At 34.8% G+C, this 20,999-nt stretch overlaps 2 protein-coding genes and 1 long non-coding RNA gene across 4 annotated transcripts; 1 reads left to right on the top strand and 2 right to left on the bottom strand.

Annotated features, from left to right (window-relative positions):
• Positions 1 to 538: 538 nt before the first annotated feature.
• Positions 539 to 11,624, bottom strand: LOC130722243 (cellulose synthase-like protein E1). The gene is made up of 8 exons (XM_057572919.1): positions 11,051 to 11,624; positions 6,470 to 6,806; positions 3,886 to 4,026; positions 3,627 to 3,761; positions 3,127 to 3,339; positions 2,766 to 2,990; positions 1,859 to 2,206; positions 539 to 1,207 (listed from the first exon to the last, which is right to left on the bottom strand). Exons 1-8 carry the CDS (start codon positions 11,335 to 11,337, stop codon positions 665 to 667), a joined length of 2,229 nt encoding a protein of 742 aa, XP_057428902.1. The 5' UTR covers positions 11,338 to 11,624; the 3' UTR covers positions 539 to 664.
• Positions 8,170 to 8,979, top strand: LOC130722245 (uncharacterized). The gene is made up of 2 exons (XR_009013845.1): positions 8,170 to 8,720; positions 8,789 to 8,979. It is a non-coding gene; the product is annotated as an uncharacterized LOC130722245 (long non-coding RNA).
• A 457-nt stretch (positions 11,625 to 12,081) lies between the features above and the next one.
• LOC130722242 (cellulose synthase-like protein E1) lies at positions 12,082 to 19,606 on the bottom strand. 2 transcript variants are annotated; one of them, XM_057572917.1, is made up of 8 exons: positions 19,236 to 19,606; positions 18,608 to 18,944; positions 15,263 to 15,403; positions 15,006 to 15,140; positions 14,499 to 14,711; positions 14,145 to 14,369; positions 13,364 to 13,711; positions 12,082 to 12,733 (listed from the first exon to the last, which is right to left on the bottom strand). In XM_057572917.1, exons 1-8 carry the CDS (start codon positions 19,520 to 19,522, stop codon positions 12,191 to 12,193), a joined length of 2,229 nt encoding a protein of 742 aa, XP_057428900.1. In that variant the 5' UTR covers positions 19,523 to 19,606; the 3' UTR covers positions 12,082 to 12,190. The 2 variants fall into 2 exon arrangements, with proteins under 2 accessions (XP_057428900.1, XP_057428901.1); XM_057572918.1 differs by lacking the exon at positions 14,499 to 14,711 and having other exon boundaries at positions 19,236 to 19,597.
• Between the last annotated feature and the right edge of the window lie 1,393 nt (positions 19,607 to 20,999).

Below are 20,999 nucleotides of genomic sequence, written 5' to 3'. Positions count from 1 at the left end.
TTTGGAAATAACAACAGACTTTACAGTCTTCCGTGTGGACATGCATTTCATCAGGAATGTGTGTCTCAACACCTCCGACGAAATGACACATGTCCATTTTGTAGAGTTAGGATTTTAGCTTAGTTTCTTTCTTGAATTATATTATAATACTCCCTCCGTCCCTTATTATAAGACCCTTTAGTAGCATACCTCTTGTCCCTTAATATAAGAACCTCTACTAGATTTTAAAAAATAATATTGTAATGTTCCATATTTACCCCTTGCATTTGTTTTTTTATTTATTTTAAAATCTTAACTATCACCCACTGTTCATGCTATCTTTCATGCTTCCCAACCAATTTTATTAGTCACCTGCTTAATTCATGGTTTACAATATGCAGGTTTAATTCAATTTCAAAAGTATGTTTCCCAACCAATTTATCTCTTCAAAATTGGTTGGAAAACACACTTTTGAATTTTTTCCATCTCATCAATATTTTTCTTCATTTGAGTATGAAAAGAGAATTGTGAGCACGCTTGTAAATGAATCTGCAACAATTTTTCTAATTTTGAAACCGAACTCGTGACTTCAGCTTTATTTATAAAGGCTTAATTGCAGTTTTCGTCCCTGATATATTACCCATCCAATTAAAAGAGAAAATTAAACTACAGGTTCTTCTTTTAGTCATGCAGATCTGAAGTAGGCAAATACTGCTAGAGCCAATGCTGTTGATTTGATGGCAAGAGTCTTTGGTAATCTACCTTTGTCCTTCCTCAAAAAAAGACCTTGGTATAGAGGCAAATTGATGAGAACAAGAAAACCACACAACATAATTTGCAATACCATTTTGTCAAGGTAGCCTTCACTGAGGACTGAATCCTTCAAAACACTAAGAAAGCAAAACAAATTTAGCAGTGCAAGGGTTGCTAATAAAGTGAACATTGAAGAAGAGGTTCCAAACTCCATGATTTCTTTCTCATGGCGCTTGGAAACATCTTCTTCTGAAACCTTAGCTGTGATTGTGAAGGCTGAGTCTGAGAACCCCAAAAGCTTTAAGATGGTGTCAATGCAGGCAAATAGGTAACAGCTTGTTCTCTTGTATAGCCATATTCTCAGGTCATTCCACCAACCTTGAAATGTTCCTCCAGAGAATATAAACTCCAACAGACTATAAGTAGTTTCCCCTACTATTCCATATGCGAAAGGAATGAACCATAGGCTTGACATCTGATAAATCCATCAAAAACAAACATGTTAAACACTTGGATACTCAATAAAACTTCGAATTTTCTTAGAAAAATCTCTTACATAAATACCCATTTATGATCCTGTTTGGATGGAGATAAAAAAAGGGCACTTATTGCAGTTTATCTACTAGAAAAGCAACTAGATAAGCTCCAATAAGTGCTATTTATTCCGCACCGAAATGAGTTTTATGTAAGTTCACGCACACATAGATAAATTCAAAAAAGCCTAACTTAGAGTCATTTTGGAGGTACATAGATGATTTGGGATAATTAGAATCACACCATGTTTGGATCAATTTCTATTTTCTCATTATCAATTCTGGCAATCAGAAACTACTCACGAAAGCTTTTTCCCATAATTGATTTTGGCTTTAAAATCAATTGTAGTAGGATTTCCAAACATGCACTCGGTTCCTTAAAATGCTTTTTCACTTTGGTTTTGGGTTTTCATGATCAATGTGGACATCTCATCAGAAATCAATTACCATTTGAAACCCCAGAGTGAAAAAAATGCAACAATGAGTAGAATAAAATTGGACAAAAATATCTATTCATTTCACATCTATATAAACTATGAGAATACAATGATTCCCTTCATTGAATCAAAAGTAAAGACATAAGACACTATTACCTTTGGAAACAAGGGAATGCCTTTAAGGAGGTAGAGTGAAGGGACAATGGAATAATACAGTGTTGCTAAACAGTTAGGTGCCCATAAGTTATAAGTACAATACCCCATTTGGAGGCCCAAACTGATCCTTCCAAAAGCATACCAAGCAGGACTATACTTCGAAAACAAAATTTGCAACTGTCCTTCAGACCATCTCTTGTGCTGAACCAGCACTTGAAGCAAGGAGGTAGGAGCCACACCCAAGAAAGCCTTCCTTGGTGGGTTGTAGTACACTGATTTCCATCCTTGGCACTGTATGGACAATCCTGTTATCACATCTTCCACTGGACACCCATATTTTAAACCCATCTGCAATTTAGAAAAAAACATCATGCAGCTAATAGCTAACTTTAGTGCTCTGAGTGTGAATGGGTATGTTTTGAGAAGTTTCGCATTATATGACCTAATAAGTGTTTAAAAATGGTAGAATAATCGTCAACCCTAAGCTAAGTTTGGGAGTAAAGTTAGGACTTAGGACTGATCCAAATTCTAAATTTATAGCATGTTTGGATCATTTCCTTATTCCTCATTGTTGGGTCTGGATGTGTGCGGACTTGCATTAGGGAGAGTGGACTTGTGATGCTGGAGTAGAAGTTTTACCCAAAAACCTTAAACAAATTGGGATTGCAACTCTCCAGCTTATATTCTATTGATTTTGTCTCCAACTTAGCGATGTGGGACTTCCTTTGTATATTTTCAACACTCGTAATCAATTTTGACACTCAAAAAATACTCACATAAGCTCTTATTAGAAATGATTTTTTCTTTAGAATGAATTGTACAAGAAGTTCCAAACATGGACTTACTCTTATATAATACCATGGAGAGTGTTTATGTGTGTGTGTGTGTGAGAGAGAGAGAGAGGTACCTCTTTTCCCCATGGTGTGTTTTGCTCATAGGTGCAACTTGCAAAAGGCTTTGATCTTTCTTCTAGTTCTTTCAAGGTTGCTTCTATGAACTGGTTTTCTTCACTCTTCCAGTCATTCCTGTATTCATCACTGAACTTCATCCCACAGAAACTGTCTCTCTTGTGAAAGCAGCCAGTTCCTATGTACAAAGGGCCTCCATAACCGTCTACACCATGGAACTCCACCTTCATATAAATACAAAGTACAAACATACATCATCATCAAGAATAATAGTATAACGCTATTTATATATGAAGTAAATTAAGAAATAGCAATAAAATTCTTTAATTTATATGACTTTTGATTCCACAGATAACTCACCTCGCTAATTGGTAGTAGAGCACTCCCATATAAATCGTTCTTGGTGACATTATCAAAATTCTGGGGAAACTGCACAAAAGCAATTTCATGGCCTTTCTCTTCATCCATGAAAATGCAGAGAGCATCTCTCACAGATTGTGAATTGTTTGAGTACATGTCACAGTCTACATTTAGAATGATTTTCCCCTTGCTAATATTGGAGGACACCCTCAGCTGCATTAAAAAGCATATAATTCGCTTCTAAGTGCTAGAATTAATTATGATAAAACGGAGTCTGACCCAAACATGCTATCTAAATGGAGAAGTGATTCTGGTGGAAGAAACTCATAGTTTATATGTTTGCTTGGATGCAAGGTGGAAGACCATGGTGAGCCAAAATCACTTTTTTATGGGAGTCTACCGTGATTTTAGTTTCACTGATTTTACATGGCGTATCCAAACATGCACTGTGTCACAAGAGTGGTCTTAACACATAAGGATGTAGATATACAATATATTACCAATGAATTCATAGCTCCAGCTTTGAAGTTGTGAGGAAATTGGGGCCTCTTTTCACGAGCCAAATACACCAAAGATGGCAAAACGAACCCATCAACATCTTTAGAGTTACTAGGGTCGTTTTTATGAAGTAGTATCTAGTAACAAAATCAAAACATGAGTGTGTAAATTAATTAACATGCATCAAGGTATCAGGTATGGAAAAACTAATGCACTGAATTGAATTGAATGTGTTATGTGTTAAGAAAGCAATTTATATACTTGAAGAATTGTATCATGATCACGTCGAGAAGAATATGAATCCCACTGAGAAAATCCGCTATGCTTTAAACTTGCTTCTTTAGGTACTTCATTCAACTTGGTTGCATCTTCAATTCGATTTTCCATTTCTTCGTACAATTTCTACAACGTGAAACAAAGAGAACTGTAATTCCCCAAAATACAAGAACATTTTTATTTTAACATCAGAATTTAAAAAATAAAATTCAAGAATAGGGATATAATCGGACTGCTTGGTGTTTAAATGTCCAATCAATCAAATAGGTTCAATTTGTGTTAGCTCAAATTTCCTGATTTTTGCTTCTGGACAGGAACCAAACCAACATGATCTCAATTGAATTGATTTCGATCGGGTGATTGGGTTCAGAATGAAATAATATTATTTTAGAATTTATAAAAAATATAGAAACTTTATATAATCCAACATCTCTAAAAAAATCAAAACATTTAATATAATCCAACACAAACAAACTAAAATCAACAATTACAAAACAAACATTAACCGACAATAGAATGTTAAACTCATAAGTAACTTACGTCTTGACTTAAAAAACATTAACTATGGTCTTAGAGTATAATAAGTGTAATGAGCTCGAGCTCTTGGGCTCAATGATAAAAAATTCTAAATACTATTGGGTTGGTTCGAGTTCATCAAATATTCAACAGTCTCAACTCAATTCCCAAGCTGATGGTGATAGTGCGGTAAAAGAAATATGGGTTGATCCAATGACCTAACTCAATCCACTGAAATGTGTTTATTTTAGTTAAAATTGGTCGGGTGCGCAAGTCAAACTATATCCACTCACAACCTTAATATACGCACTCACTTTTCAATCACTTTTCCTTTGTGTGATCTCAAGTAGTTACTTAGAGCATCTCCAATGCTATTTCTTAATTCTTAGTTCTTAGCACTATTCATGTGGTCCCGTACTGCCACATGTGCTTAAGCAACTCTTTGTAGATTTTGCTCAAACCATGAGTTCTTAGTTCTTATCACTATTCATCCGGTCCCACAATACCATTATTTTCATATTTTTTATTTCCATATAATTTTGATTTAAATTTAAATGCTCATTTAATACTTAAATTAAACGAATAAGAGAAAAAATAATAATTTTTTATATTAAGAACTCAAAAGTAAAACATCTTATATAAGAACCTAGTTCTTATTTTTAAGAACTAAGAGTTCAACGTCAGCACTTCCTATGATAATGTTCACGGTTCTTAGTTATTAACTCAAAAATAAGAACTAAGAAATAAAAACTAACGTTGAAGATGCTCTTATGGAACATTCATACCTTCCATTCAAAATTTTCGTCTCATCATAAAATATTGCCATTAGAATACCATGTTACAAGCCAAGTTGAAGTCTTTGTGGTCCCTTTTCTTTCCTTTTCAAACTTCTAATTTTGAGATGATCTTTCTTTTCTCATCGTTTTGAGCACCCTTCTCCATCATTCATATTGTTCTACTTACTCCCCCACCGTCATTTAAAAAAAAATCTTAAATATAAGTTATTTTATAATACTAATTACTAATGAAGTTCTTTATGGATGTAAAAAAAATATATTAATGATGTATTTAATTTTTTTTCTCTAAGTTACACTCATGTTTAATTTAATTGAGATAATGAGATTTTGAATCATTAACTTGATACTAAAAAATAGGGGTGTTTGTGGTTCGGTTTGGATCGGTTTTAGGTGAAACCAAAATCTAATCCAATTAAAATTCATTAGTTCGGTTTTGTTCGATTGCTAGCGAAAAATTTTCCAAAACCGAACTGAACCAAACCGATGATGAACGGTTTGGATCAGTTCGGTTCATCGATTTCACAACTTTTTTTTTAATATCAATTTCACAACTTTAAATATATAGCAACCACATATGACTCACAATTTAACACTGTATAAAAATGTCAAATCAATAACTCAATCATAGCTTAATACATAATCCATAATCAATAACTTAAGTACTTAACAATGTAAAAATGATTAAATTAGTGTTTAATATTAGTACCATTACAAATTAATAATAAAAAGCAAAATCATGATAACTCTAATAAACATAAAAAGTCTAACATAAACAATATTTCTTTATATATATATATATATATATATATATATATATATATATATATATATATATATCATCTGTTCATTGGTTTTTAATTTTTTCAAACCGTGAACCGAACCAATCTTCCTTGGTTTTTATCGGTTTACATCGGTTTTGAACCGAATAATAAAAAAACAATTCAATTACTTTAATTCGGTTCGGTTCGTCTGTTTCATCGAATCGATCCAATTTGATGAACACCCTTACAAAGAAAATTACAAAAAATTAAATAAGAACAACATATGAAAGTTAATTACTAAATTATTTTACAAATTTATTATTAATAGTTACTTTCAGAATTTATGTAAATGTTAACTTCTATACGTCTATCAGTCTATCTAACATGCATTTTCAATCTTGATATTATTGACTGTCTCTATAAAGTATAAAAAAAAAAAAACCATTGGGTGATCGATGCAGAAAAGTTTGAAATTCATTACTTTGATTTTGGTACCTTTATATCTGCCAACTCTTTGGCTTGTTCAGTGTGATCATCACTTGGGAAAGCAGTAGTTGAGATAATGCTATTAAAATATGCAGCAGGTGATCTGGGCTCCACTTTGAATCTCTTGCAGAAAGGAACCCAATGTTTTGCAAAGCTAGCCGCCTCTAGCAGAGCATAGAATGTGATTTCTGACCCTGCATCATCTGAAAGATAAACACTCATCTTCTCAGCTGGATAATCATATGCCATCATAGACAGCACCGTGTTAATCACCATCATCGGCGGCTCAATCTCTGGGTCCGCCGTGCACACAAAAATGTCCACCGCCGGCAACACATCCTCGTACCTATTTTTCATAAAATATAACAACAAAATCAAGTAGATGTATCATGTATATAGATAACTAATTTTTTTGTTGGAGATATGCTAGAAATTAAATATTTTATCCTTGTAGGATAGTTCAAGCTTCAAGGTGGTAGGAGACTAGGAGCTGAGAGACATATGAGTTGTGTAGGGGCAGTCTAGGGATCAATTCCTGGCGGGTGCAATTTATCTTTCCGATATACAAAAAAAAAACATACATTCCAACACACAATTGATTTATATTTTAAATAATTAGTAATTTTTTAAGAAGTGAAAGAACATTAGTAATTTTTTAAGAAGTGAAAGAACGGTTTTTATTTTTATAGACAAATGTTAGTTGTTAGTAATGTTAGTAAATTAATCATTCTCAGGGTTCGAACTCTGGACCTTTCACCATTTACCCTCCCAAACCATTATGTCCTCTAGCTGTCCACCACCCATTTCAGTTCTCACGTTGATTTTTCAAAAAATGTAATCACAAAGAGTTTATTTGAGTATTATGTTTTTAAAAGAGTGTGTTAACACTCTTTTTTTTTATTAAGTAATGTTTCATGTTTTTTTTATAGGCAAATGTTTGAGCATCTTCAACAAGGAGATCTTATTTTGGGACTTAACTCATTTTTGTGGGTATGTACTGCCATATAGAATTTAAGGCACCCATAAGGTACCGATGCACATTTCACTCAAATGGTTTGAATCTTACTTTACTTTTGTTGGACACACAATACTCAATATATTTATATTATTTATTTTACATTTATTGAATGAAAGAGAAACAATAATTATTTTATTTAAGATCTCACTTTATCAAGCTAAGGCACGAATCTTAGCTTTTAGAGATCTCACTCATGCCTTGTATGACAACTCCTGTGGTGAGATCTTATTAGATCCATATCTTATTTTAAGATCCCAGATTAATATCTTCATTGGAGATGCTCTTAGTTGTTAGTAATGTTAGTAAATTAATCATCATCAAGGTTCACACCCTGAACCATTCACCTTCAACGTTTCATGTTGGTCTAGTTAATTTAGGTTGAGCGTCAAAAAACAATTTTATACTAACCGTCAAGATGACTTATTTAGGGAGGGTAAACATGAGTCACAATCCATGTAATCACAAAGAGTTTATTAGAGCATTTCCAACCCCAAGTCCCAATTTTACTTCCTTAAATATTATTCTGCATTATTATAGTGAACTCGTACTGTTATATAAGATTTAAGGAACTTGTAAGGAACTGAAAAAAAAAATTTACTTCAACCATGGTTCCTTATTTTACTATTACTCAGGTCTCACCATACCACATATATTTATAATATTTATTTTCACCCATTTTAGATTTAAAATTTAATATTAAATCTATACTCAAACTAAAAATTAATTTCATCAATATTTTTAACAATATAATTTAATTAATATTTAAAGTAATTAAAAGTTAAAATTGAATTTAATTAATTCAGAAAACCGGTCAAAGTAAGTCCAAACGGGCAAAAAATTGACTTCACCCGGTCAAAACCGGTTTGTAACCATTCCCAACGGGTGGTGACTGGTCTATAAAAGGCTTTTCTTCTCTCTTAAATCCAACCCTAGCCGTCCGCCACCCATTCCACTCCTCTCTTCTTCTTCTCTCGGTTTTGTTTCCTCTTTCCTTGACCTTCTTCTTCCTCTCGCTTATTCTTCCTCTCTCCCTCACCTTTCTCTTCTTCCTCTCACTTCTCGGTTCTTCTTTCTCTGTCAAGCCTCCATCTCTGACCCCAACCGCCACAACCCCCCCCCCCCAAACGCCACTATTCGCCCCCAACCTACCACGCTTCGGCCATGATTCGGCCCCAACCGCCCCTGTTGCATACTCGTAAGGTCTTCAATCTCGCAAAGGAGCTTTCTTTCCACACATGAAAGGTATGTTTATGTTGATTTTTTTATGTTTCCTTCACTCTTGTATTGAAACCATCTCATTTCCCTTATAGATCAGAGCAAAGCGACCGGATCAAAGCTTCTTGAAGCAAAACCAAGCTTGTAATTTTTTTCCTTTATTTTTCTTGTAAAAACGAAGCTTATGTTTATTTTTCATGTAAAAAAATTCATATTATGAAATTTTATGTTGTAGAAATTTTATATTTTGTTCATCTTGTTGATGATCTTGCTCCATCTTCTGTTATACTGTGTTTGTGTTCTGTTGGCTTCTCTCTAAAATCAGTTGGGATGCAAGTGAGAGAAAATAATATATTTTAAGCCAAGAAATGATAAAGTCGAGTTCCTTGTGCAAGGAACAAAATAGACAGCTAAGCAAGCTCCGATGGAGCTGAAAAATAAGGACAATTCCTTAGCATCTCCACCTAGTCTAAGGAACCCGCGTTGGAGATGCTCTTAGAGTATTATGTTTTTAAAGCAGTCTGTTGCTACTAGCACTATTTTTTTATTATCAAGTAATGTTTTAGGTTGGTCTAGTTAATTTAGGGGTAAATAGCCAACTTGGTCCCTGAATGTGTTATCCACCTTCACATTGGTCCCTAAACTTCTAAATGCCTCATGCGGTCCCTGAATGTTGCAAAACTCATTCACGTTAGTCCCTGGGTTAAGAAAAGTTGACGCACGTTAACTGAATGCTCACATGGAATTTTTTTACTCTTAGTCCGGCTCAATGATTTTGTAGATTTTCTAGAATGTAAGTATGTTTAATATATTGTTGTAGAAGCTAGAGAAGTTGATGAGTTTTTTTAAATTTTTTTTTGATATAATCGACGTGGTTTGTATTTCACCCAAAAGTCATTATGATTTACAAGAGCAGCCAGTAGTCAAGATAATTGAATTGGTCTTTTTAGCTAAGCTTGTGACTGAAAACAAAGAAGTTTATCGTTTCAGTTAAAATATTATCATTTAGATGTTCTATGAGATCTTAATTTATATAGGAAATATGTTAAGTTTCTTCAAGTTTTACCGGCGGTTAGTTGAAACTGGAAAAACAACAATTTTATCAATTGTTGATAGGTTGACATATGTCTTGTTTTAACACTTCATGTTTCAACTATATCTACGAGCGAAATTTTCCTACAACGGAAATTTTTAAGACTTTGTTTCGCAACGAAATCGAAGATTACATTTTCAAAAGTTTATTAATGGTATATATTGAGGGAGAAATTGTTAAAAATATCAATGTTTAGTAATATGAAGGCTAAAAAACATTTTTGGCCCCTGATGTTTCAAGTTTGTGCAAATTCTGCCTCTACTCTATTTTTGTCGACGTTTCTAGCCCTCATGTTTTCAAACAGTGCACCGTCTACCCCTCCGTCAGTCAGACTTTCTAAGGAGAGGTTCCTGAGTGGATTGGAGAGATGAAGAGGAGTATATGAAGTTGATGATGATTAAGGAAATGATATAAATTAAATTTGCTTGATGTATATATCAATTATGTATGCAACTGAACTGGTTAAATGCATGTTTTGCTACTTACAGGTCTTGAGTTTGAATCTCTCATGCTCCCTTTTTCCAATTTCACTTCTAATTTCCACGTGTTTGGTCCAAAAAATATTTAAAAAAAGTCAAATCAGCTCATTTCGTTAGTGTTTTAACGTCTGACTGACAGAGGGGTAACCAGTGCACTGTTTGAAAACATGAGGGGTAGAAACATCGACAAAAATATAGTAGGGGCAGAATTTGCACAAACTTGAAACATCAGGGGCCAAAAGTGCTTTTTAGCCTAATATGAAAGAACGGAAAGTTGTATTTAAATAAAAAAATTATTATCTAAGTAAATATAATACTCTTTGATAAAATTTTGGGGTATTTTATTTCGGCCCCTCTAAACAAATCTTCAATATGTACATTGGAAAAGCCAAGAATGTAAATAATTTATGCTCAATCTATAAGTTGTTTCGAGGTCAAGTTGAGAGATAAACTATTTCGCTGATGAACTAGCTAGCTAAACAAGAGTGCAGTAGACTTAATAACCTTTGGACTGTAACAACAACTGATTAACTTTGCTTACTTGGACGGGTGGTACCCAAGTTTATTGTTTCACTTAATAATATTTCTTTGTCTTAAAACAATATTTATTTTGAGCTTATATTTGTAAGTTGTTTATATATTAGTTTATGAATAAGAGTTTAAGCTAATTTCTATAACATATTTGAAGTTCCTCAAACTAGTTATAAGAATAAGCACTTAGTTAAACTTTTTTCACTTTCATAAGCATTGAAAGATAGTGGAAATAGAGGGTGGGGGAGGAGGACCTTTGAGAGAGTCTTGCATTGAAGGGTTGCCTGAAGACAAGGTTCCATCTGAGAGATTGGGTGAGGATCCAGTAGAAGCCAAACCATAGATCTGCTCCAAGCAAACCAAGCCATGCCCAACATTTTGCTGTATCTTCTTCAGTGGTTGTTGTTATGTGGGTGAATCTATAAGCCCAGATGAAGCATATAGCCACAAATAATGAGATTGCAAAGGGCCTATAGATGAACCTTCCTCTGCCCCTTGTTGTCTCAAACAATTGAGAGCACTCATCACCACTGTTGCTCATGACTTAGCTTCCTATTAATTCTGTTTATCTATCTCGATCTGCTTCTTGTTTAATTTCTTGTGCTTCAGAGTGTGCATCCTCATTTATAGCCAATGGCCCAATATAGTACCTGAATATACACGTTCCTTATTCTAGTATTAATTTTTTTGTCGGTAAAACGCGCCTGTTGGTTTAATATATGGGCCGGGGTTGTCTAAATGTAAAATTATTTTATCTATTTATCACTTATAAGAGCTGGATAAAAAATTGTGCACGAAAAGTATTTTCAATGGAGATTTTAAATTGCAACAATGATATATACACACCTTATTTTTTAAACACTTCATTTCCACCTCTTTCTTACTTTTTCTTTTCTACGTATCTCTCTCATCCTTGCACTTCTTTCCACCTCAAAAAGAGGTGTGAAAGTAACATTATTCTTTAAATTGGGATCTTAAACTAAGATCTTTTTGAGTATAGCTCATGGTGATTAAATGTACTTGACACCACCTATGGTAGCTACAATGTACATGAGACCAGAGGTGGTAGCCAGAATGCACAGAACGTAACAAAGGACGTAACAATTGTTTTACGGTACGGGTATGACTAAAGGGGTTATCTAGGGGTATTGTTGTAATATGAATCATTAATATCCTGTATAAATAGATTGAATGAGTTAACTATCTTATTATTGAAAGCGAAATGTTAAAATTATTTGATTATAAAACTCAGATAAATGATTTCACAACTAAAAAACCAAAAAAATAATATAAAAAAATTGATAATTTATATGATATATTAAATCTCTAAAATTCTTATTGAAAGAAAGTGATTTTAACATTTTTGTTTTAAGCTCCAAACATTCTTCTTTTAGTCATGCTGATATGAAGTAGGCAAATACTACTAGAGCCAATGCTGTTGATTTGATGGCAACAGAGCTTGGCAATCTACCTGTGTCCTTCCTCAAAAAGAGGCCTTGGTATAGAGGCAAATTGATGAGAACAAGAAAACCGCACAACAGAATTTGCAATACCGCTTTGTCATGGTAACCTTCACTTAGGACTAAATTCTTCAACACACTAAGAAAGCAAAACAAGTTGAGCAGTGCAAGTGTTGCTAATATAGTGAACATTGGAGAGGAGGTTCCAAACTCCATGATTTCTTTCTCATGGCGTTTGGAAACATCTTCTTCTGAAACCTTAGCTGTGATTGTGAAGGCTGAATCTGAGAACCCAAGAAGCTTCAAGATGGTGTCAATGCAGGCAAATAGGTAAGAGCTTGTTCTCTTGTATATCCATATTCTTAGGTCATTCCACCAACCTTGAAATGTGCCTCCAGAGAGCAAAAACTCCAACAAACTATAAGTAGTTTCCCCAACTATTACATAAGCGAAAGGTATGAACCATGGACTTGACATCTGATAAATCCACCAGTAACATGTTAAAAACTTGTATTCTAAATAAAACTGTGAATTTTCTTAGAAAAAATCACTTATATAAAGGAAGCAGATAAAAAAGAGCACTTATTGGAGCTTATTTACTAGAAAAAAACACCAGATAAGCTCCAACAAGTGCTTTTCGGTCCGCACCCAAACGAGCTTTATGTAGGTTCACCTAAGCATACACAGATAAATTAACAAAGCCTAACTAAAAGTCATTTTGGAGGTACATGAGTGGTTTGGGATAATTAGAGTAATAGAATGTTTGGATCAGCTTCTATTTCCTCAAAATCAATTTTAACACCCAGAAGCTACTCATGAAAGCTGTTTCTCAGCCATAAAATCAATTGTAGTAGAATTTCAAAATTTGCACCTAATTCCTTAAAATGATTTCCCACTTTGGTTTTGGGTTTCTATGCTCCATGTGAACATCTCATCACATATCAATCACCTTTTGAACCCATGCAACAATGAGTAGAATAAAGTAGCACAAAACAGAAAAAGAATTACAACAGGGCAAACTATTCAATTCAATCTCTATAAACTATTAGAAAATAGTTATTCCCTTCATTTAATCAAAAGTAAGCACTTATGAAAGGGAACTGTTACCTTTGGAAACAAGGGAATGCCTTTAAGGAGGTAGAGTGAAGGGACAATGCAGTAATACAGTGTTGCAAAACAATTAGGTGCCCATAAGCAATAAGTACAATACACCATTTGGAGGCCCAAACTGATCCTTCCAAAACCATACCAAACAGGACTGTACTTAGAAAGCAAAATCTGCAAGTCTCCTTCAGACCATCTCTTGTGTTGAACAAGTACTTGAATCAATGAGGTTGGAGCAACACCCAAGAAAGCCTTCCTTGGTGGGTTGTAGTACACTGATTTCCAGCCTTGGCACTGTATGGACAATCCTGTTATCACATCTTCCACAGGACACCCATATTTTAAACCCATCTGAAATTCAGGGAAAAAACATTAAGCAGCTAAATTTAGTCACAGCACAGTTACTGTTATATAATAAACAGTTTAACACCATGGAGAGTGTTTGTGTGTGTGAGTGAGTCTTAGAAATTGAATTAGGTCTAATTCTACCCAAAAACTAGCTTAGGATTGAATTTTTCTCTATCCTATATAAGGACTTATTTGGTCATATCTCTAATCAAAGTGAGACCTTAACACACCCCTCACGCATAGAGTTGGTCATCCAAAGTGTGAAATTTGCAGGAATGAACTCATTAAACAAATCTAGAATAGACTTCGATACCATCTTAAAAATTGAGTTAGGCCTAACTCTACCTCAAAAACTAGGTTAGGGTTGATGGGTGCTCTACCCTATACAAGAACTTATTTATTTGTATTTCTAGTCAATCTGGGACCTGAGAGGTACCTCTTTTCCCCATGGTGTGTTTTGCTCATAGGTGCAACTTGCAAGAGGCTTTGATCTTTCTTCTAGTTCTTGCAAGGTTGCTTCTATGAACTGGTTTTCTTCACTCTTCCAGTCACTCCTGTATTCATCACTGAACTTCATCCCACATAGACTGTCTCTCCTGTGAAAGCATCCAGTTCCTATGAACAAAGGGCCTCCGCAACCGTCAGCACCATGGAAATCCACCTTCATATAAATACAAACATACATCATCATCAAGAATAAAAACATAATGCTATTTATGTATGAAGTAAATTAAGAAATAGCAATAACATTCTTTAATTTTTATGACTTTAGATTTCACAGATAACTCACCTCGCTAATTGTTAGTAGAGCACTCCCATATAAATCGTTCTTGGTGACATTATCAAAATTCTGTGGAAACTGCACAAAAGCAATTTCATGGCCTTTCTCTTCATCCATGAAAATGCAGAGAGCATCTCTCACAGATTGTGAATTGTTTGAGTACATGTCACAGTCTACATTTAGAATGATTTTCCCCTTGCTAATATTGGAGGACACCCTCAGCTGAATTAAAAAGCATATAATTCGCTTCTAAGTGCTAGAATTAATTATGATAAAACGGAGTCTGACCCAAACATGCTATCTAAATGGAGAAGTGATTCTGGTGGAAGAAACTCATAGTTTATATGTTTGCTTGGATGCATGGTGGAAGACCATGGTGAGCCAAAATCACTTTAGTTTTATGGGCAGTCTAACGTGATTTTGGTTTCACTGGTTTTACATGGTGTATCCAAACATGCACTGTGTCAGAAGAGTGGTCTTTAACACATATAAGGATGTAGATATACAATATATTACCAATGAATTCATAGCTCCAGCTTTGAAGTTGTGAGGAAATTGGGGCCTCTTTTCACGAGCCAAATACACCAGAGTTGGCAAAACGAACCCATCAACATCTTTAGAGTTACTAAGGTCGTTTTTATGAAGTAGTATCTAGTAACAAAATCAAAACATGAGTGTGTAAATTAATTAACATGCATCAGGGTATGTGGAATGATGGAATAACTATGCACTGAATTGAATTGAATGTGTTAGTTAAGAAACAATTTATATACTTGAAGAATTGTATCATGATCACGTCGAGAAGAATATGAGTCCCACTGAGAAAATCCCCTGTGTTTTAAACGTGCTTCTTTAGGTACTTCATTCAGCTTGGTTGCATCTTCAATTCGTTTTTCCATTTCATCGTACAATTTCTACAACGTGAAACAAAGAACTGTAATTCTCCAAAATGCAACATTTTTATTTTAACATCACAATTTAAAAAATAAAATTCAAGCCAGAATTATGGTGTTGAAATGTCTAACCAACAAAACAGGTTTTGTTTGTGTTGGTTCAAATTTCCTTATTTTTGTTTCTCAACCAGAACAAAACCAACTTGATGTTGGTTCAAATTTCCTTATTTCCAAATTTCCTTCTCTCTTTTCCTTAAGCAACAATAGAAAAGAGAGAAGAGAGAAAGAAATATCATACAGGAATTTTAACGTGGTTCGGAACACAATGTGTGTACCTACGTCCACGGCTACACTAGGTAGTAATATTTCTCTTTGGTCTCTTCTCTCTTTTCTATTGTTGCTCCCAACAACTGGTATCAAGAGCTTTAGGTTCGTGGGATAGATCCTCAGTTTAGAGGAAGAAGTGGGAGCAATGGCGCTAGAAGAAGGGAAGGTGAAGATCGAGAGGTTCGATGGCAGAGACTTCGGGTTTTGGAAGATGCAGATGGAGGACTATCTGTACCAAAAGAAGTTGTATCAACCCTTGACAGGGAAGAAGCCAAACGACATGAAGCAGGAAGACTGGGATCTGTTAGATCGACAGGCCCTTGGTGTGATCAGATTGACGTTATCCAAAAATGTTGTCTTCAACATTGTGAATGAGAAGACTACTGCAGATCTGATGAAGGCATTATCAAATATGTACGAGAAGCCATCTGCCGCCAATAAAGTACATCTGATACGACGTCTATTCAATCTCAGAATGGGAGAAGGTAACTCTGTAACTGAACACATTAATAGCTTTAATACAATTATTTCGCAGCTATCGTCAGTGAAGATTACCTTTGACGACGAATTGATGGCCTTGAGTCTGTTACAATCCTTACCGGATAGTTGGGCTGCAACTGTCACTGCGGTTAGTAACTCCGCAAGGGATAACAAGCTGAAGTTTGATGACATCAGAGACCTGATCTTAAGCGAAGATATTCGCAGGAAAGATTCAGGAGAGTCTTCAAACACTTCCGGTTCAGCATTGAATACTGAAAGTAGAGGAAGAGGTAGCCAGAAGAGTCACAATCAAAGCCAAGGCCGAGGCAGATCAAAATCAAGAGGCAGAAGTCAGACAAGAGTCAGGAATGACATCACTTGCTGGAATTGTGACAGAAAAGGTCACTTCACCAATCAATGCAAAGCCTCAAGGAAGAAGAAAAATTACCAAAAGAGGCAAGATGATGATGAATCTGCTAATGCAGCAACTGAGGAAGTAGCAGACGCATTAATTTGCAGCTTGGATAGTCCTGTTGATTCATGGGTTATTGATTCAGGTGCATCTTTTCATAACTATATATGTGGAAAGTTTGGAAAGGTTTATCTTGCAGATGGAAAACCACTTGATATTGTGGGAAGAGGTGATATTGATATCAGATCCTCTAATGGAACTCTATGGACATTGCATAACGTCAGACATGTCCCTGGAATAAAGAGAAATTTGATCTCTATAGGCCAGTTGGATGATGAGGGTTATCACACCACTTTTGGGGGTGGAGCTTGGAAGGTAACGAAAGGCAATCTGGTTGTAGCTCGAGGAAAGAAACGAGGCTCCCTTTATATGGTTGCAGAGGAGGACATGATAGCAGTAACTGAAGCTGTCAATAGCTCATCTATATGGCATCAAAGACTTTCGACACAAGGAGCCGTAACCATGGCTACACCAACCATCGGCTCTGATACCACTTGTTGGGGAGAGTCACGGCGAGGACCCATGGGCCAAGGCCGAGAGGAGACACCAAAGAGATCTTGGACACCACATCTTAACCCAAAACCTTAAGGCATTAGGTTTATGGGTCCATCTCCTTATAAACTCTCCCTCTTACCTTGACTTCTCTGATGTGGGACTTGACTCTAACACTTGATTCCAACAATCTCTCCCCCTTAAGTGTGAGTCCTTCAACCACATCACCCATGGTCCTCCCGTCTGCGGAAGCTATCCACCTTGCACCGCCGTTTGCTGCCAACGGAACCCGCCGCCTAGCCACACTGCTAGGAAGACTTTCGACACAAGGAGTCGTCATGGTCCCACGAACCATCGGCTCTGATACCACTTGTTGGGGAGAGTCACGGCGAGGACCCACGGGGCAAGGTCGAGGGGAAACACTAAGGAGATGGACACATAAACCTAATGCCTTAAGGTTTTGGGTTAAGATGTGGTGTCCAAGATCTCCTTGGTGTTTCCCCTCGACCTTGCCCCGTGGGTCCTCGCCGTGACTCTCCCCAACACTTGATCTCAATTGGGTTAGCTCGGTTTGGGTGGTCGAGTTCAAAATGAAATAATATCATTTTAAAATTTATAAAATTATACAAAATTTCATATAATCCAACTCGATACCCGAACTCATGATAATAGGATGCAGTTAAACAAAAAAGAGCTTATCCAATAACTCAACCTAGCCCATTAAAATGTGTTTGGTTCAATTTAAATTAGTTGGGTGCGCAAGTCAAACTGAATCCGCTTGCCCCCTACTTTACTCCTCACTTTTCAATCACTTGCCCTTCTCTGAACTCAAGTAGTTACTTATGGGGACATTCATAACTTTCATTCAAAACTTTCGTCTCATAAAAAAATATTACCATTAAAATACCATATTACAAGCCAAGTTGAATTCTTGGTGGTCCCTTTTCTTTTCCTTTTTCAAACTTCTAATTTTGAGACCATTTTTCACTCTTAGCCATCATTCATATTGTTCTACTTACTCCCACCGTCATTATTTATTAAATCAAAAAAAATTCCTTAATATAAGTTATATTATAATATTAATGAATTATTTAATTTTTTTCTAAAATTACACACATATTTAATATTTAATTTGAATGAGATAATGAGATTTTTGAATTGAAGAGAAAAAATTATAAAATATTAAATAAGAACAGCTTAGGAAAGTTTATACATTTTTTAATAAATTTATTACTAATAACTAGTTATCTTACTTAAAAAATTAAACAAATGTGACTTATATATAAAAATAGAAGAGTATAAGTTTAAACAAATTTAAGTGGTGGGAATGTCTACCTAACGCCTACTTAACATTTTCAACCTTAATATCATTGACTGTCTTATAATAAACATTGTACTCATGTAGTGATTAATCATGCAGAAAAGTTTGAAATTCATTACTTTGATTTTGGTACCTTTATAGCTGCCAACTCTTTGGCTTGTTCAGTGTGATCATCACTTGGGAAAGCAGTAGTTGAGATAATGCTATTAAAATATGCAGCAGGTGATCTGGGCTCCACTTTGAATCTCTTGCAGAAAGGAACCCAATGTTTTGCAAAGCTAGCCGCCTCTAGCAGAGCATAGAATGTGATTTCTGACCCTGCATCATCTGAAAGATAAACACTCATCTTCTCAGCTGGATAATCATATGCCATCATAGACAACACCGTGTTAATCACCATCATCGGCGGCTCAATCTCTGGGTCCGCCGTGCACACAAAAATGTCCACCGCCGGCAACACATCCTCATACCTATTTTTCATAAAATGTAACAACAAAATCAAGTAGATGTATATAGATAATTCATTTTTTGTTGTTGGAGATATGCTAGAAATTAAACACTTTGTCCCCGTATGATAGCTCAAGGTGGTAGGAGCTGAGTTTACTACTTTAAATTCATTTTCAATAAAATTAATTTTGTAAAACTAAAATAAAACAAAAAACAAGTTTGTAACCTTTAATCCTGTTCAAAATTCACATAAAAAACAGTGTGAGTACTGACTAACATAGATTAAAGTATTGAAAAGATAGTATGTGGAGGACCTTTGAGAGAGCCTGGTGTTGAAGGGTTGCCTGTACACAAGGTTCCACCTGAGAGCTTGGGTGAGGATCCAGTAGAAACCAAACCATAGCTCAGCTCCAAGCAAACCAAGCCATGCCCAATATTTTGTTGCATCTTCTTCACCGGTTCTTGTTGTTATATGGGTGAATCTATAAGCCCAGATGAAGCATATAGCCACAAACAATGAGATTGCAAAGGGTCTATAGATGAACCTTCCTCTGCCCCTTGTTGTCTCAAACAATGGAGAACACTCATCAACGCTGCTCATGACTTCGATCCTGTTCTGTTTATCTCTGCTTCTTGTTGTTTGTTGCTTGTTGCTTTGAGTTGGATTGGGTGCATTCCCATTTATAGCCAATACACATGTATAAGCACGGAAAGATTGCTCTTTATTTGAGTATTATTACTATTAGGCTTATTACATTAGAAGACCCCTGAAATTGTAAAGAGAATCAGTTTCAGGGCCTGAAAAATTTTCGCATCAAATTGGGTCCCTAAGAAATTTTTTTTAATTCAATTAAGGTCAAATCTCAATTTTGTCCTAGTCATCAATTACACGTGGCTTTTATAATTTTTTTAATTAAAAAAAAAACTAAAAATTATTTTTTTAATAAATTAAATTTGGCCTTAAAAAAAATTAAAAATATTTGCCCTAAAAGAAAATTTAAAAATTTGGCTTTTAATTCAATTAAAAATTTATTTGGCCTTAAAAATAATTAAAAATAATTTTTTTAATGAGTTGGAATTAAAAATAATTTTTATTTATTTTTTAATTAAAAAAAATTATAAAAGCCACGTGGAATTGATGCCGGGGATAAAATTGAAGGCTGCCACACTTTGGCCTTAATTGAATTAAAAAAATATACCTAGGGACCCAATTTGATGCAAAAAAAATTTCAAGCCCTGGATTTAATTCCCTTTACAATTACAGGGGTCTTATGATGTATTAAGCCTTACTATTAATTACGAGCTTCTTACCATCTTTAAGACACTAAAACACAAAATTATGAGATGCAACTTAATGTATAAGTTTTTTTTTCGATGATGACTTAATGTACAAGTAGAATAAAAGAAACAATAAATAATCAATATTAGAATAAGAAAAATAAAAATGACTAATAACTTATAAATTAGGTAAAGATAACATTAATATCATCTAAAATCCAATGCGATAGATTATTATTGTTGGTAAAACGTGTTTATTTTTAAATTATTCTACCTATATTCTGAAATAGCTCCACTTTATTCAAATTTTAGTGTAAACTCATACAAACATGCAAGTAATAAGAGTGGAAATAAATTAAATCTTGCTTTAATACGTCAGACTTACTAAGCACGTCAAAAGTATAGGTTTAGCATGTTACTTGTCATAATTTTTTTAGGTCTGAGTAAGTATGCTCTTTTTAAGAGTGATGAGGATCGGTCCAGCCCAGACAAAGACCCTTTGCAGGAAATAGGAGGTCCAATGACAAGGTCCAAGACCAAAAGAATGAAGCAAGCTTTGCAAGGACTGATTTTAGAGCTCAAGGGAAAAGAAGATCAGAGTAAATTAGAAGCATCTCCAAAGTGGGTCAATTTTCTTGAACTCAAGAATGATGATGACTTAGACCCAACTTGAAGGCATAATTTTCAAGAGCCCAATCTGCATGTTCAAGATGCCCTCATGGACATTAATATTTAGTAAATAAGTTCATTTTAGTTATTTTCTTGAATTTTCGTATTTAATATAGGGGTGAATTTTCTGA

Source organism: Lotus japonicus, chromosome 6 (assembly GCF_012489685.1).
Source record: "Lotus japonicus ecotype B-129 chromosome 6, LjGifu_v1.2".
NCBI lineage: Eukaryota > Viridiplantae > Streptophyta > Magnoliopsida > Fabales > Fabaceae > Lotus > Lotus japonicus.
Note: the sequence above shows the minus strand (reverse complement) of the source record. Positions and strands in the feature narration are given on the sequence as shown.

Coding starts and splice junctions, on each gene's coding strand:
- LOC130722243 (XM_057572919.1), bottom strand. CDS start 11,337: ATGAGCAACAGTGGTGATGAGTGCTCTCAATTGTTTGAGACAACAAGG. Junction 4,027..6,469: donor AAGAGTTGGCAGATATAAAG/GTACCAAAATCA, acceptor TTCACGTTGTAG/AAATTGTACGAAGAAATGGA. Junction 3,762..3,885: donor ATCATGATACAATTCTTCAA/GTATATAAATTG, acceptor TTTTGTTACTAG/ATACTACTTCATAAAAACGA.
- LOC130722242 (XM_057572917.1), bottom strand. CDS start 19,522: ATGAGCAGCGTTGATGAGTGTTCTCCATTGTTTGAGACAACAAGGGGC. Junction 18,945..19,235: donor AACACCAGGCTCTCTCAAAG/GTCCTCCACATA, acceptor TATGAAAAATAG/GTATGAGGATGTGTTGCCGG. Junction 12,734..13,363: donor GCATTCCCTTGTTTCCAAAG/GTAACAGTTCCC, acceptor TGGATTTATCAG/ATGTCAAGTCCATGGTTCAT.